Source organism: Mirounga angustirostris, unplaced genomic scaffold, assembly GCF_029215605.1.
Source record: "Mirounga angustirostris isolate CCGP_5_RB_7025 unplaced genomic scaffold, mMirAng1.0.hap1 SCAF_2, whole genome shotgun sequence".
Lineage (NCBI taxonomy): Eukaryota > Metazoa > Chordata > Mammalia > Carnivora > Phocidae > Mirounga > Mirounga angustirostris.
In genome coordinates, this window is record NW_026991710.1 from 3,689,791 (window position 1) to 3,705,647 (window position 15,857).

Below are 15,857 nucleotides of genomic sequence, written 5' to 3' on the forward strand. Positions count from 1 at the left end.
CACCGGGCCAGGGCACATTCTAGAATGACTGCTAAGCACCATCTGCCGAGCCCGGGAACTGTGATTAACAGTCCGATGGCGACACAGCGCAGTGCCAGTGGGCTATGGGCACGTGTTCCGGAAACGCCCGGGCCGGCCTGCTTAGCGCCGGGAACCGGCAGGTCTGGGCGCACTGGGCGGCAAGCACCACCCCGCCTGGCAGGTGAGGCCCCCGGGGAGCCCCCAGGCCGCGGCCCAGGAAGGGGGCTGCTGTGCTGGGCACGCATCGGGCCGTCCCGGCAGCGCCTGGCGGCCATCCCCGCAACCCGAGGCCCGTGGGATGTCCGCACATCTAATAAACGTCGGAGGGCGCGCACCACGGAGTTGGGGGCGGCTGGGAGGCCCGACTCTAGCGGGGGCCATGGCGAGGCCACAGGTGAGGACGCAGGCAAGGTGGGATAGGAAGCGGCCCCTGCTCTGTGCCACGGGGACAGGGCGCCAGTCCTTTCCGGGGCCTGTCCTCTCTGTGCGCGGACGGGGCTGCCATGTGCACGCAGCTTTGTCGTGACCCTCGTGGCCCCAGGTGCGCGAATGTGGCCGCGTCCGGCAGGGTCAGCGACCACACGTTGGGGGGCTGCCAAGCGCCCTCCCCTGACCCGCGGGAGCCCAGACCCAAGGCCAGAAACAGAACCGTGGCCTCACCGCCCTGTGGGGAGGGAGCCCTGTCTGAGCACTCGAGCTTGAGGTTTGGGGCCACTGCTCCCAGGCGAAGCCTCTCGATGATGAGCGTCGGGCGGTCAGCGCCCCACCGGCCCTCCTCCCCTGCCGCCCACGACCCCGCGTGGACCTCGCTTCCTGCTGGACCAGGCAGGACACGTGCACGCGCCTACACGGTCGCCTGGGGCGTGTTTCCTCGTCTCTGACCCAGGCCGAGAGCGGGAAGGACGGGTTTTCTCGACGAGTGCTCACAGCTGGAGTTCCCGAGCAGCTGTGGACGCTCAGCCCCCATGGCCAGCGAGGCACGGTGTCACGGCCAGAGCCTTGGCCAGGGCGGGTGAGCGCGGCCTCCTGGCTCATCAAAGATAGGCCGAATGGCGCTTTAGAGATCGAGACCGTTGGCCCCGGAGGGCGCTGTGTCAGGCTGTCCATCCCCTGGCCCTCCAGCTCCCCGGGCTTCTGCTCCTCAGCCGGCAGACGGGCTGATGCTTCCAGGCCCTTCCACTGGCCCCGAGAGCAGGAGGTGCGCCAGCCCGCGTGTAAGGACTTCGAAAGCTGATGGGGGTATTGTTGCTTCGCAGGCGGTGGGTCCCCGATCCAGTGACCGAGAAGGTTAATGTCCCTGCCACCTGCTGCCAGTCCCTCGCCCGCGTCCCTGAGACCACAGCTCTAGGGGCCCCGTGTGCGTGTGTGCGTGCGTGTGTTTAGGCAAATGTGGAAGAAGAGCTTCATAATAAGGCAAAAGCTGATTATATTCATTTAATCTTTGTTAAAAGCATCACAAATGATTTATTGATTTTATAAAGGAAAAATAAGAAAGAACTTTTCGCATCTTTGTTATGTGCATGTACCAAGTACAGGTCTGGTCCGGTGGAGTGAAGCGTTAGCTGCCCACGGCAGACCACAGCGTGGTCCCTGGCGCCTGTAGACACCTGTCCAGCGAATGTGCAGGACCGCAAATGTACACCCAGATCATCCATAGACCTACATGTTGATCTATACGGTTATGGGGATGGACACGTATAAGGTTATGCCAGATGCCACCTGATTCCCGGGCTCTTGGGTCCACACACTCAAAATACTCTTAATAGAAATAATAAAATACAAGAAAAACACAAATAACTAAGGGAGAAAAAGAAAACAACAATAACCCTACCCAAACAGCAGAGAGAATGAAGTTGAGTGGTCAAAGAAGGTCAGAGGGTTGTCACCCGTAGGCACTGGCGAGCTGGGGGGAGGGTGGGGGACTGTGTCCAGGGGGACTCCATGCTGACCTTGACCTTGGACCTGGATGGTGCTGACAGGTGTCTGACCCTGTGTGTCTGACGCTCATGGGGCAGGCTGGTGGGGGCGGACGGCAGGACACAGGGCTCCCTAACTTGTCTTTGGAGACTGCTAACAGGCTGGGGGAGGTGGTGGCAAAGGTCTGGAGAACCCCGGCCTCTTCCCACACTGCACCAGCAAACATGTCCCCGGGTCCTCGGGCCCCAGCCCTTCCCCAAGGAGGGTCTTGAGAACAACTTACAGGGTGACCTCTGGAGCGGGGCCCAGGAGCCCCAGCTGGTGAGCAGGTGGCCTCCTCCACCTGGCATGTGACGCACTGTGACCCCTTCCTCCCCGCAGTCTGAGTCCCTATTTGTAACACATGAAGACTGAGGGACTCCTGCAATGTGGGGGGCTGTTGTGGGTGTGAGGGTGCATCCCTGGGCCTCCCCTCCTGCAGGCCATGGTCCTCTTCTAGGGGACGTGGGGTAATGCCCTGCTAGGCTTCATTCTGGACTCACCAGCAGCCAGGGAGCACCTAGCCAGGGCTCTGGTGTCCCCATGTCCTAGGGAAAGGCCCTGAGCCACGGAGAGCCCTGCCTGGGAGGGGAGAGGAGGAGGGGTGGAGGGAGGGCAAGGAGGGGAGAGGGACAGGGAGAGGCAGAGGGGCGGAGGGAGGGAGGGAGGAGAATACTGACTTCCGGTTTCAAGGCAAAAGGTGAACATCTCCCCCCCATATATTCACATGTGTAGACTGAGGCTAGTGTGTCTGATTCTAGGCATCTGTGAGTGAGCAGAATCGCTGCACGGGGCGGGGGGGGGGCAGAGGGCTAGTCCCTGGGGCACCTCTGCTATGGTCTTGCTGTGTGACTTGGGGAAAATCACGCCCTCTCTGGGCCTCAACTCCTCCATCTTCAGAATGAGGGGCGCACTCCTGGATGGCCCTTCCCATCTGCCATCTGAAACCATGGCTGGTCTGGGGGCTCCTACTCAGGGTCCTCAAACTGTTGGGGAGCACAGGACCCTTGCGCATCTCTGGGGGGCCCCTGCCACGCCCACCGGAGGAGGAGACCCTGGCGGTGGGCAGGGAGTCCGGGAAGCGTGAGGGCCCCAGGGGGCCGGCGGGGGCAAGCTGGGAGAGCGCTGGGCCCTCTGGGCCCCAGGGATGGAGCGGAGCCAGGAGACGCAGGGGAGCTGGGCCCTCGAGAAACAGGGTTCGAGAAGGGGGTTCTGCGGATGGCCGCTGCCCCGCCCAGAGAGGTGTTTACATCATCGGCAGTTTAAAAGGAGGCAGACAGAGGGAGGCGTGGAGGGCCGTGTTGGGAGGGCCTGGGGCGGGGGCTTTCTGGATTCTGGAGGGTGCCCGAGATAGGAGGCCATGCGGGTAGGAGCCGCCCTCCTGGGGGTGATGAGCAAGAAAGCAGGACTCCGGCGCCCTCTGCGGGCTCCCTGTGTGGGGACAGGGCCCAAGGTGCAGAGTGACGGGCAGCCCCGGCAGGCTCGCCTCCCCGGCTCCGGGGCGGCCGGGCCTCGGACTGGGGCGACGCGTCAGCAACAGGGGCAGCCACGCAGGGGGCCAGGGGCAGAGAAGTGCCCAGAGTCGGGGTGGGGGCGCCGTGGGCTTGGTGTCCGGGGGATTGGGGGCGGAGGGCCGCAGGCTGCCCCCGTGCGTCTCGTGGGCTGGGCGGGCGTGAGCTGAAGACAGGGGACATCTGTCACCGGGCGTGGGGACAGCTGGAGGGAGTGGTGCTTCTGCAGGTTTCTGAGGGGACGCGGGTCCCAGCACCTGTGCCCTCCGGGGATGAGACGGCGCAGAGGAGAGTGTCCCGGGCGCGGGCATCCGGGGACATCAGCTCACCAGGTAGCTGTGCATCTCTCGGGAGTTGATACTCAGGACCACGCCGGAGTGATTCCCTAGGAAACAGACAGGCCTGCCCGTGAGCACAGGCCCCCACCGCCGCTGCAGAGGGTGCCATGCAGCCAACGTGCGGCCGCATCCCGGGGTCCTTCCGCCGTGCAGGTGGTGCCCGAGCGCGCGGCGGGGCGGGGGCGGTCTCCAGCTCCTGTGTGCGTGACAGGGCGGGTTCTCCCGGTGCCATCGCGAGCAGGGGACCCCGGCGGGCCTCGGGAGGGGAGGCCAAGGCTGACCTGCGGCGGGGCGGGCTGGGGCGGCGGCCGCGGGGGGCTGCGGGAGGGGCTGCGGGCCTCCTGGCATTGGGCGCTGCAGGGCACGGCGTGGGGAGGCCCGGAGAGGCGGGAGACAGAAGGGGCGCGGTGACGTCAGAAACGCAGGCCTTAGCTGGGAGGGTCCTGGGGGGGCTGCAGCGGGAGCCTGGGAGAGGGGAGGGGCTGCCCTGAAGCGCTGCCCGCGCTCGGGGACAAGGCGGCCCCACAGCTCTGCGGCACCTGCCGGGCGCAGCGTGCGGGGCTCCTGAGCCCGACCCGCTGGCCGAGACCCTCGTCAAGGTCCATCACCTTGTGGCCTTGGTTTTGCCATCTGGAACGTGGGCATCACAGCTCCGCCCTCCATGGACCGCGTGGGGATTACATGGGAACATGCACCTGGCGCATACTAAGTGCTCGATTAAAACAACCTGTTATTATTATGCTCTTATCGTTCTTCAGGAGCTTGAGAGCAACCAGGTGCCACAGGCAGGAGAGCAGAGCTCGGGTCCTCCCAGGGACACCCACACCCTCCGTCCGAGCCTGGGAAGCCCCAGGTCCGCTCAGAGCCTCTGCGGCTGGTTGTGGGGTTGAGACACCACCTGCTTGAAGGTGGGGACCGGGCGACATGGGAGGCAGCGTGGAGCCCCAGGCAGGGGAGAGATGGGTGGAGGGGGCCCATGGGGGTGCACAGGGATCGCACCCCGCGCCTGGGGGCTGCAGTGCTAGGGGAGGGCACAGGCTCTGGAGCCGCAGAGCTGGGCCTGAATCCCTCTCTCATCAGCCAAGTGACGGGCTCCGAACCTCAGCTTTCTCATCTGTCCAATGGCCTGGCTCACGGCAGCCCCTCAGCCCAGGCCCAGCAAGGAGCTGGTGCTCAGGATGTCAGAGCTGTTGCGATGTCCCAGGAAGGGGCAGAGACACCGCTCCCGGGGAGCACAGCGGGGCTGGCAGGAGTGGGAGACAATGGGCCCTTGTGCCAACGGACAGGGACCCCGCCGAGGCTGGGGGCTGGAGAAAGGGTGGGGGTCCTCTCCCCGGCCACCCCGGGGGGAATGACTTCTCTGAGCCTCACCTTCAACCACTGACAGCGCGGACTCTGATTTCCGCCTCTCCCAGCTCTGAGGGCACGCCAGACACAGAGAGGGACGTCACAGTGCTGACCGCGGGGCGCACGGTACCGAAACTGTCATGGCACCTCCGTGCCGCCGGGCCCTGGCTGCTGGCCTGGGAGAGGTGGGGACCGGCCGCCGAGAGACGGGGTACAGGCGGGACGTGTCATGCTCCTCCCCCCAAGGGTGGAGACCGTGTCCCCTCCCCTGAAGATGGACAGACTCTGGTTGCCTCGAGCGATAGAGTGAGACGCAAGTGACCGGGGTGACAGTCATGGAGGGCGACGCGGCTGCCACCGGCTGACTGGGCTCTCTCAGTGCTCTGAGGACGTGGCCCCCACGCTGTGCGGGAGCCCAAGCCACACGGAGAGGCCACGGCAGGCGTTCGGGGGACAGCCCTGCAGAGAGCACAGCTGACCGCTAAGTCAACGGCCCAGGCTGAGCACGGAAGCCCGGAGGTGACTCCGGCCACCGTCAGTGCCACCTCGGGAGAGACGTGGGGGAGAAGCGCCGGCCGCGAGGGTGAGACCGCAGTAACAGGGCACCGTGTCAGCTGCAGAGGGCGGTGCCCCGTGTCCCCAGACCCCCCTTTAAGCTCGGGCCGTGCCCTCGTCAGCCGGAGGGGACAGTGCCACCGTCCGCCTGGGCCTGGGTCCTGCGCCCTTAGCTGGCCAGAGGCGGCCAGGCGGGGACCCGCAGGAGGGTGGGGAGGGGGGTTTTCAGGGCGGGCGTTACCTAGAGTCTGCGAGTCGAGATCATCATCTATAAACTCCTCACCCTGGATGACGCTCTGGACGCCCTGGCCGTGGCTCATGGGGCTCGTCATTTCCTGCTCCTTCTCATTGTGCATCTGGGCATACACGGTCCTCCCGGGGCGTTTCCTGTGGGGCAGAGGAAGGGCTCAGGGGGGCTGTCCCACCTGGGCCGCTGGGCCCCAGACCACTCCTGGGCATGGTGCAGACAACGCTCCTGGATCTCTTCTCCTGCCCCTTCTCTGCTCCAGACCACCTCCTCCAGGAAGCCCTCCCTCCTGTGAGCTCCCACAGCCCTGGATTTCCCTGGGCCCCAGTGCATGGGTGTGCCTTGTCTGGCTCCCCCGGGGACTGGACTGAGGCCGTATTGCAGGGAGGGGGTGTTTTACTGTCTTTAGTCCCCCGTCATCTGGTTTGTGGGAGAGCAGCATCCTGGGCGCTGACAGGGTGGGTGGGACATGCATTCCCATGGCACACGGGATGCCCACCCAGCTCTGAGAGGGGCTTGCTGAGTCCTGTCCAGGTCCTGGGGCTGTGCGGTCCCAATTTCCTGTCCCTCCAGGGCCAGAGGGAGAGGAGACCGCGGGCACAGCCCCCATGCCTGTGCTGGGACTGGGCACGGGGTCCCCAGGCCAGGCTCCTCCGTGTCCGATGCCTAGTTAGTCTGAGACCCCGAAAGAGCCCACGGTCCCCGAGAAGGAGCAGGCTCCCTCCGACACTGCTTGCCAGGCCTGGCCAGTCCTGCAGGAGTGCAGGGCGCAGACCGCTGAGGGCGACTGAAGGGGACACGTTACCTCTGGCTGGAACCCTAACAGGATGACTTGTTCCCCCAGAACTCATTTCCCTCTGCTGTGGCTCCCATACCCTGAAAAGGCCCTGACCCTGAGGGAGGACAAGAGGCTAGCCCCTGCAGGGGACAGCACGAGCAAGAAGTCACCCTCGGGGCTCTTTGTTACAGCAGCCGAGCCACTGCCAGAAACCAAGCCCGCTCCCTGGACCCCCACAGGCCACGTCCGACCCCAGAGCCTCGGGACCAGCAGGGCATTTCCCTGCGACCTGGCACCTATCTGCTGTGCTCGCCTTCCCTGTGTGATTGGCGCTCTGGGGGTGCAAACTCGCCCCCGGAACCGGGCTGCACTGTTTCCATGGCGACCCATCCCACCCAGGGAGCACGATCAGTTCGCTAACAACACTCAGCGTGCCAGGCGGCGGACCAGCACGTACACCCTCACCCCTGTCCGGGGCACCTTCTGGGCCCACTCAGCGTCCTCCCTGTCCTCCTCCTCTCTCTCCCCTCCCCCTCCTCCCTCTTCTCTCCACCTCCTCCTCCCTCTCCTTCTGTTCTTTTCCTCCTTCCCTTTTCCCACCCCCTCCTTAGTCCCCTTTTACAGATGAGGAAGCTGAGGCCTGGGGAGGGGACGCCGCGGAGCTGCTCAGCGGCAGGGCAGGAGTCTGGATGGGGCCTTGCGCTCAGGGTGAAGGGTGCTCCAGGGCAGAGACCCGGACGGGGCAGATACGGCTGGAAGGCTCCCCCTTTTGCTTAATCTCTGCAAATACACAGGGTGCCAGGCTTCCACACACACTTGCACAGTAGGGGGAGGCCTGGCCGGATGCTGGCCTTTAACGCCCCGGGGAGAACCAGCACGCCCATTCCATAGTGCGGGAAACCGAGGCCATAACACAAGTCCCACCTGGCAAGGCCACACCCCTGTGGCCTCTGAGGGAACCTGAGTGTTGGAACAGGCTAGAGCAGTAAGAAGGGAGTGGGGTGAGGATCAGGGACACCCCTTCACTGGGGGGGTGGGGGGCTGCCCTGCGTGTGGGGATCAGCCGGATACCCATGCGGATGGCGGGGCTGCGGCTGGCACCACGCACATCGGGGGCAGGAGGAGACGGCAGAGCCTTGAGGCTGAGAGCAGACTCTTCAAATGGAGATCACGGGGACCCCTGCCTCAGTCAGAATCAAGTGGTCCGCAGCTCTCCACCTGGCCCATGCAAAGGTGATCCAGAGAGGCCATGGAGGCAGAGGGGGCGTGCACCTGCCTCTCAAAGGGCCAGGGGCATCTTTCATCCATCTGAAGACGGCCGCTCAGGGGGGCCCGAAAGGCGCCTGGCCAGCAAGGGAGCCCCTCTGCCCCAGCCCGGAGTGAGCTGCAGAGTGGGCACCTGCAGTTACAGTCCTGGGGCTCGGTCCCTACCGGCTTGAGCCTGATGCTGTTTTGGGGTCGGGAGGGGCCCCAGCTTCAGCACCAGGAATCCTGGTCTCAGATGCCACTTCCTAGCTGTGACAAATACTGCTTTCAGAGGGGCCGCCCTCCAAGGCGGGGTGGACTTGAGGGAGATAAAGCTGGGAATGCCCGCAGAGAGGAAGGTGGGGTTGGAAGATGCTCGGGGGTTCGTGAGCCGCTGTCTCCCACCCGCCCTCCTGGGGCTGGGGCCACTCAGAACCCAGAGCGGGCCTACACAAGTGCCCATCCCCTGCAGCCGCTGCCCAAGGCCTGACCTCGCGCCCAGCCGGCCAGGTGGCCTTGCCTTTTGAACTTGTAGAGGATGAACGCGCCCACCGCGAAGAGTCCGATGACCAAGAGGACCGCCACTGCCCAGTAGCCGCCGGTGCCTCCCAGCCTCTGCGAGTCTGCAAGCAAAGCAGCCGGTGGTCGGGGGGTTGGGCACCCGTCCCCTCCCCGGTCTCCCGGGACAGGAAGATGGTCTGGCAGGTCCTCCGGATGTGGCTGAGCAGCGTGGGCAGGTCTTGGGGAACCCCGGCCCCTGGGCCCCCTGGACTCCCACTGTGTACCCGCGGGGCCCCGGGCCTTCCTTCTGGAAGCGGACAGAACCCCTCTGGGCACACTTTTGCTGGCGTGCGGCAAGCCTGCCACGTTTCCCGATGGGCACCATGTCTCTCCAGAGCAGAGGGAAGCTCCTCAGCTTCTGCAAACATGCTTGCCCAAAATGGGAAAGGTCACACTGCGACCGGTGGGGGCGGGGGGCCGAGGTCACCCGAGACCCTAAATGTCCATGTAAATCAAAGCCAGTGCTCGGTGCTGCATTTGTGTAGAGAGCGAGGCCCTTGGACCTGACCCGGTCGTAACCGGAGGTGACCACCTAGGCAGGAGGAGCCCTCGGCCCCCAGTCCCCGAAGTAACAGGGGCCGGGATGCACGTCCACCCCACCCTGCAGGGGCAAGCCCGGGCCAGGCCGGGGGAAGCGCCTGGCCCCTCACCTGTGTCCGTGTCCCTCATGGCCACCAGGACCTGGACCCCGCCCCGCAGAAGGAAGCTGATCTTCTGTGCCTTCAGCACCTGCTGGATGGCCGTGAGTCTCTGAAAGCAGGAGGGGGAGAGTGAAGAGGGTCTTCTGGGACCCACCGGAGGGAGTGGGGAGCTGGGCAGATGTCCGCTCTGACTCTCCAGAGCCAAGGGGTTGGGGGGGCACTCAGCCTCCTTGGGTCTCAGTCTCCTCACCTGTAACATGGAAATACTCACCCAGCAGCCAGCTTTCACCAAGAGCCCACAATGGGGCACAAAGGTGACCCAGCCGGGACCTAAGAGCTCTCATTTTGGTCGGGACCAGAGTGTGGTGAAGCTGGGGAACCCAGGGGTGCTCCAGGAGGCCCTCAGGCCTGGCAGTGGTCAGGGAAGTCTTCTCAGAGGAGGAAGACCAAGAAGAGAACGAGATGGGGACAGGACAGGTGACCCAGGCAAGGAAGTGACCCCACACGAGGGAGAGCCATCCCAGGAGGTGATGTGGAGGCAGCAGGGGTGGGAGATGGGGCTGGCTTGCTGTTTCATGAGGGGGAGTCTTCCTGGTGCTCAGAAGGGAACCAATGGCCCTTGTGGGTGCTCAGAGATCATTCCTCCAACAGGTGGGTGTAGAGGTATTGGGGAAGGGGACCTCCCAAGGGACGGCAGTCCCCAGCACCCCCTCCCAGGTGCCTTGGGGGGCCAAACTCAGTCTCCACGCACAGCGTTTTAGCACCTGGTGTTCCCTGGGAAAGAGGAGTCCCCATCAGGGACCATGACAACGACAAGCCAAAACAGCCCCGGATTTCAAGGCACGTGGCTCTGCACTGTCGGAGACCCCAGCACCTCTCTGTTTCGAGGGTCGATGCGAGGCTTCGAAGGAACACCTCGTGGGATGCCTCCAGCCCCGTGCCCAGCGCCCAGCAAGGGCCAGGGGGCTGCTGCGCCGGCCGTGGCCAGGACGAGTCCCTGTGATTTTTCACCGACCTCGGCCCGCGGCTTACTCTCAGCACTCAGGACAACGGGGGTGGGGTGCCCCTCTGTCCCTCCTCCGCCTCCTTCCAAATCTCTCCTAAGCGCCCACACCTGACTACTGCAGAATTAGCTCATCTGCTCGCCAACTCGGGGGGCAAGAGTGAGGGAGGCCCCCGAGCCCCGCCGTGCCTTCCCCAAGCTGCCGAGCCTCTACGGTCAGCTCCCCGTCTGAAAAATGAGTATAGTCCCTCTCCAGCCTCTGCAGTCCCACCTCCAGAGACCCCGCAAGGCAGGGCCCGGGGGCTTGGCAGGCCTGGGTGCCCCCAGGTGTGGATGCAGATGCCCTTTGGGAAATGCTGGGGTCAGGCCCACACAGTTACGTGTCTACTAGGAGGCAGCCTGGGCATGGTGGGCCTACAGCCAGAGCGACCGTGGGGCTCCGTGTCCCCTCTGTCCTTCCTGACGTGCCCCCCACCGAGCCTCACTTCCCTCGCCTGTAGAAGGAGACGCGACCGCCCATCCTCAGGGGTGCCGCGGGCCTTGCTGCCCTTGCCCAGTGCTGGTCCGTCTTCCAGACGGCCTCCGTGAGCATCCGTCTCACGACTAGTCCGGGGGTAGCTGAGCTTCTGACTCATTTTTTTTTTTTTTTGAGATAACACGTACTTTCTTCAAGCACACAATTCCACAGTTTTTGGTATATTTGCAGCTGCGTGACTATCGGCACGATCTGCTTCCAGAACATTTTCATCCTTCCTTCCGGAAGTCAGGTGCCCGCCCCTCCCGCCCCTGGCAACCACCTCCGCCTTCTGCCTCCGTGCACCGGCCTGTTGTGGACAATTCCATCAACGCGGTCGTGCAGCAGGTGGCCTCCGGGACCGGCTTCCCTCCCTCGGCATCCCGTTCGCGGGCTTCGTCCAAATGGTAGCAGGTGCCAGAGCTCCCTTGCTTTTTACGGCTGAGTAAGGTTCGGTGGTGCGCGGGGACGCATCTTGTTCACCCACCCCGTTGAGGCACGTGTGGCCACTCTGGGCCACTGTGACCCTCCCTGTGCGCGTGGATGAACAGCTGCGGTGCTCCTGGGTCCGCGCCCCAGGGGGCGGAGCTGCCGCATCATCTGCTAACTCAGCCTACCCTTTCGGGGAGCAGCCGGCGGGGCTCGGCAGCGCAGGAGGGGTCCCGATTCTGCACGCGACCCAGCTTGCTGTTTGGGGAACAGTGACAGCTACCCTGGGGGCGTGAAGCAGCTCCGACTTATCTTTGGGTCCCCATCCCATGCCCGCCACACAGCGGGTCCTCCGCCCCTCCAGATGAGGGCTATTATTTGGAAGCTGGACTACGCAGTGAAGACATTTGCTGACTACATGGGGGCTGAGTCCTGAGACCTACGCCTTGGGAGTCCATGGCCCTCACAGTCAGCTCGGGCCGGGGTGACCAGCGCCAGCCAGCAGAATGGGAAAGGAGGTGACGCACGTCCCCCTGTGGGGTGGTCTGGCCCCGGTGCCTTGTGCCTCCCCAATCCCCAAAACAGTGACCTTGGAGGCCACCCGGGTCCTAGGGGGGCAGCCAGCCACCTATGTTGGGCAGTGATTGGCGAGAAATGGGCCTTTCCGTGGCCACTGAGACTTCCGTGCTGGTTGTAGTTCCCCCCCAAGCCCCCGGCACTAGGCCACGAAGCCCAGGCGGTGCAGAGAACCTGGGTCCTGCGGATGCAGGAGATACCTTGTCACTGGGGAGGCTCCTCTTCCTTGTGGGCCTGGGAGGGGGCAGGAGCACGTGCAGGTCGGCCAAGGTGGGCAGTCCCGGCTTTACAACGGTCACCAGCAGCTCCTCAGGGACACTGGTCTCCTGTGGGGACACAGACGAGCCACTCTGACCCACCTGCCTCCTCTGTCCCCTGCTGCACTCCAGGGCCCCCAGGATTACCCTCTCTCCACTCTTGGCCTGTCCAAGTCCTGGCCGTCTGTCCTGCGAGCTATTCCTGACCCCTGCACACACGGGGATGGCCCCAGGACCCTGTGACCACATTCCACCTCCTGCAGCCCTCCTGGTCCCTCTGCCCTTCACCCCCGACACCAGCCTCCCCTGGGCCAGGCCTGCCCCCTCTAGTCCACTCCTCACACCGTGGCCAGGGTAACTGAGCAGGCCCCTCTCTGGCTAGTGTCCTTCCAGATGTCAGGGCTCCTGATCATACAACTCCTTCAACCCATAAAGCTCAGCTTCTACAGGTCCCTCTGCCTCCTGAGAACCCCACTCCGTGCACTTTCACCTGGCAAACTCCTATTCAGGACAGTATCACCAGCATTATTAACGGACTGAGGGGAGTCACGGCCAGAGCGGGCCTCAGCCGGTGGCAGCCATGGATGACTGTAGGGGCCGGTGTTCCTGCCCACCCCGAGGCCTCTGTCTGCTCTTGGTGAGCTCCCTGGGGGCAAGCACACTGATTCCTCTCTCTGTCTCCAGTGTCCGGCCCAGAAGAGAAACTCCGTGAATAAATGAAAATCCCATTCAGGAGATTCTGGGCCAGCAGAGGACAGTGACTGTGTCCTGGGCAAACAGCTGGGGCTCACTCAATGCGCACGGAGGAGGCCGGCCTGTCCCTCCCCTGCAAGGTGGCGCTCCAGCCACAGGTCCCCTAGAGCCAGGGCAGCGGGCCCTAGCCGTCCTCCAACCCCCTGGGCAGCCAGCCTGAGGCTGGGTCACTGACTGAGGGCAGTCCCCCTCGCCCCACCAGGGGGTCCAGGCTCCCCCAACCCCTGCTTCTCCGGGGCGCCTGCAGGTGCTGGGTGGCACCTTAGAGAGCAGCCGGGTCACCACCAGGCCGACGTCCTCTCTCCACTCAGGGGTATTGGGATTGTGTGCGTCCAGGTCCTTGGAAAACTGCAGAGGCACCACCTGGAATTGGTCTGAAGAGAGGCAGAGACGGGCGAGCGGGTCAGTCCTGGGCAGCGGGGCTCTGCCTGCCGCAGGAGGCCACCCGTCCTGGGTGGCCCAGGACTGCCCATAGTCAGACCCCGTGGCCCGCTTTTGGAAAACGAGAGTCCTCCCTGTGACAGCAGCTGCTTGCTCTGGGCAGGGCCCACCTCACCGACCGGCACCAAGTAGTGATCACTGACCCACTGATGACAACAACGAATGGTGCCCACTGGGGAGGGAGGGCCTGGCCCACACACTGTAAGATCTGCCCTCTCCCTCTCAAGGACGTGCACACCCCATGAGGCTGGGTTTCCATCCCCCAGGGATCCATGGACTTCACTGGGCTGGTCCCCCCACCAGAGTAAGAGTCCCACGAGGGCAGAGGCCGCACCTTCCCTTTCCTGCACATGTCCCGGGGTCCCCAGCTCGGAGGCCCACTCCAGAGCCACCTGCCAGTGCTGGTGAGCAGGCCCTGCACCCGCAGCCTCGGGGCTCACTGTACTCTCTCCATGTTCCTCCCGAGCCCCGGGTTTCTCACTTGGGAAATGGGAGGAGGCTTTGCAGGGATGAGCGGCCCAGGGACACATGCTTTGTGAACAGAGAACTCAGCATCTCACAGCGGGGTAGGGGTGACTATTTCCGAGCTCTGAGCTCAGGACCCTGAGCGGACGTGTTTGTGAACGCAGGAACAGCCAAGGGCAGGCCGGCTAAATATTTAACTGATGGCTGTGGTCCACGGGAGAGGCTGTTCTCAAAGCCTGAAGGAGGTTTCACTGGTGTGACGAGGCCAACAGCACACAGGCTGGGGGACGGGGTCTCTTCCAGGCTTAGGATGAATCGCCTATGGTAAATGTCTCCCGCGAGGGCCTTGGGGCCCCCAGTGAGCACCAGTAAATGGGGTGCGGATTCAGAACTGAGTCTCAACAAAGGCTGTGTTACAGGGCTCAGAGGACAGGTGGCGGGAGAGGTCAGGGTCCTGGGAGGCATCGCCGGGTGACCGTGACACATCACTCAGCCGCACCCCCGTCTGTGCTGTGAGGCCCGTGAGTGCCAGCCACGGACACAGAGACGTGTCCGTGTTCCTTTTACAGACGGGGAAACTGAGGCCAAGGAGCCGGGGAGCGTCCAGGCTGTGTTCACGGGCTCCTCTCTCTAGCCTGTGGCTGCCCAGCATAACCAGGTGTCAGCGGCTTACAGTGCCCCCGTCACCCAAACCCGGGGCTCCTGCGAAGGACGAGACGCGCTGCCCGACCCGGGCACGGGGACTCACCCAGCACGCGGACCACCTTGGAGTCCTGCAGCACTGAGCTTCCACAGGCCGCCTGCACCGTCACGCGCGCATCCCCTGTGTCTGCAAACCGCGTGGTCACGGAGTTCTCCAAGGAGAGCAAGGGCTGCAGGGGACACAAGTGGGGGTCAGGGCCGGGGGTGGCGGGCAGCCCCACATGGGACAGCCGGACCCATGGTCCCTCCTGCTGCCCAGGGCCTCACTGAGAACGCTCTCTCTCCCCTGCTCTGGTCAGGACATGGGGGCAGCACCGGGGGGCACGGGGAGGACCCTCCCACCCCCAGAGCCACTGGCTCTAAGCCAATGTAGCCTGGACCAAGTGTCCCGGTGTCCCCTTCGTCCTGGACCTGCCCGGATTGCTGGGCTGGAAGAAGCTGAGTTGTGATTTGAACCCAGAGCCTAGCACCTTCCTCAACCCTCCACATTCCAGAGAAACACAACCTGGGGCCTCTGCGTCTGGGCCTTCAGCCACTGTTGGGGTCTTTCTGCTTGGGGTGCAGGGCTGCAACCCACTGAATGAGGGAAAGATGGCTCTCTGTGGGTCCTGAGGGCCTGCAGGCTAAGGATGGGCATCCCTGCCCACAGAGACCCTCCAGCCCTGCTACCAGCCATCATCTGTGGCTCCCCGCTGCTTACAGGGTACAACCCAGGGCTCTGGGTGAGGCTTCTGACATCAGGTCCAGCCCCAGTGGCCCCCTCCTCCATGAAGCCTTCCCTGACCACACCCAACACCCAGACTAGAAATGTCCTGATCTTCCCTGGAGCTCACAACACCTCACCCATCCCCTTCCTGTGACGCTTATCACAACTCGGGTCACCTGCTTTGTTCACATCTCTTTCCCCAGGAAAAGGCCGGGTCTGGTCCGCTTTCTTCTGCGTCTGCCTGACTCAGAGCCGGACCCGAGCAGCGAGGGCTCCGGAAGAAAGGCTGGTGTGTGCTCGCCTCCACTCCACGCTGTCATACCCTGTGCCCTTCCGCCCAGGCCCCGGGGCAGGGCCCTGCCCCCCACTCTCAGCCAGGGCTGCACCGTGGGTCCCGGGGCCTGCGCACCTGCAGGTTGTGGCCGATCCACCAGTAGAAGACGGTGAGGTTAGGGTTCAGGGGCAGCAGCATGGCCGTGAGGTTCACCTCCTGGTTGACGCCGACCACGGGAACCACTTCAAGGTGGAGGGCCTGGAGGGGGGCTGCGGGTCGCGGGAAAGGCCGGGGTTGGGGGACACCAGGGCCCTGGCTATTTCAGAGGGGGCTTCTTGGACACCGTCATCACTTCCCCCCGCATCACCCCCCAGCCTACCACCGCACACACTGCCAGGGCGTGGACTTGAGCCCGCCTGCCTGCTCCCCACCTGCGGGCTCGCCAGCCCGGGTTCCTGTCGCTGCCCCAGGGACTCCCTGCATTCCCCCAAGGACCAGGTTCTCTCTGCCCCAGGGGCGGACTCTGGGCCTCAAAGG

The 15,857-nt window shown here is 64.2% G+C and overlaps 1 protein-coding gene across 1 annotated transcript in view; it reads right to left on the reverse strand.

The window, feature by feature from the left end:
• Window positions 1-1,427: 1,427 nt before the first annotated feature.
• SORCS2 (sortilin related VPS10 domain containing receptor 2) overlaps window positions 1,428-15,857 on the reverse strand; it is a 451,696-nt gene continuing 437,266 nt past the window's right edge. The window contains exons 20-27 of the mRNA XM_045881528.3: window positions 15,456-15,589; window positions 14,387-14,510; window positions 12,994-13,106; window positions 11,923-12,048; window positions 9,210-9,309; window positions 8,519-8,621; window positions 6,012-6,115; window positions 1,428-3,873 (exon numbers count right to left, since the gene is read on the reverse strand). Of these exons, the coding sequence (XP_045737484.2) occupies window positions 3,809-3,873; window positions 6,012-6,115; window positions 8,519-8,621; window positions 9,210-9,309; window positions 11,923-12,048; window positions 12,994-13,106; window positions 14,387-14,510; window positions 15,456-15,589 (869 nt within the window). The 3' untranslated portion in view covers window positions 1,428-3,808. The remainder of the gene's footprint in view (window positions 3,874-6,011; window positions 6,116-8,518; window positions 8,622-9,209; window positions 9,310-11,922; window positions 12,049-12,993; window positions 13,107-14,386; window positions 14,511-15,455; window positions 15,590-15,857) is intronic.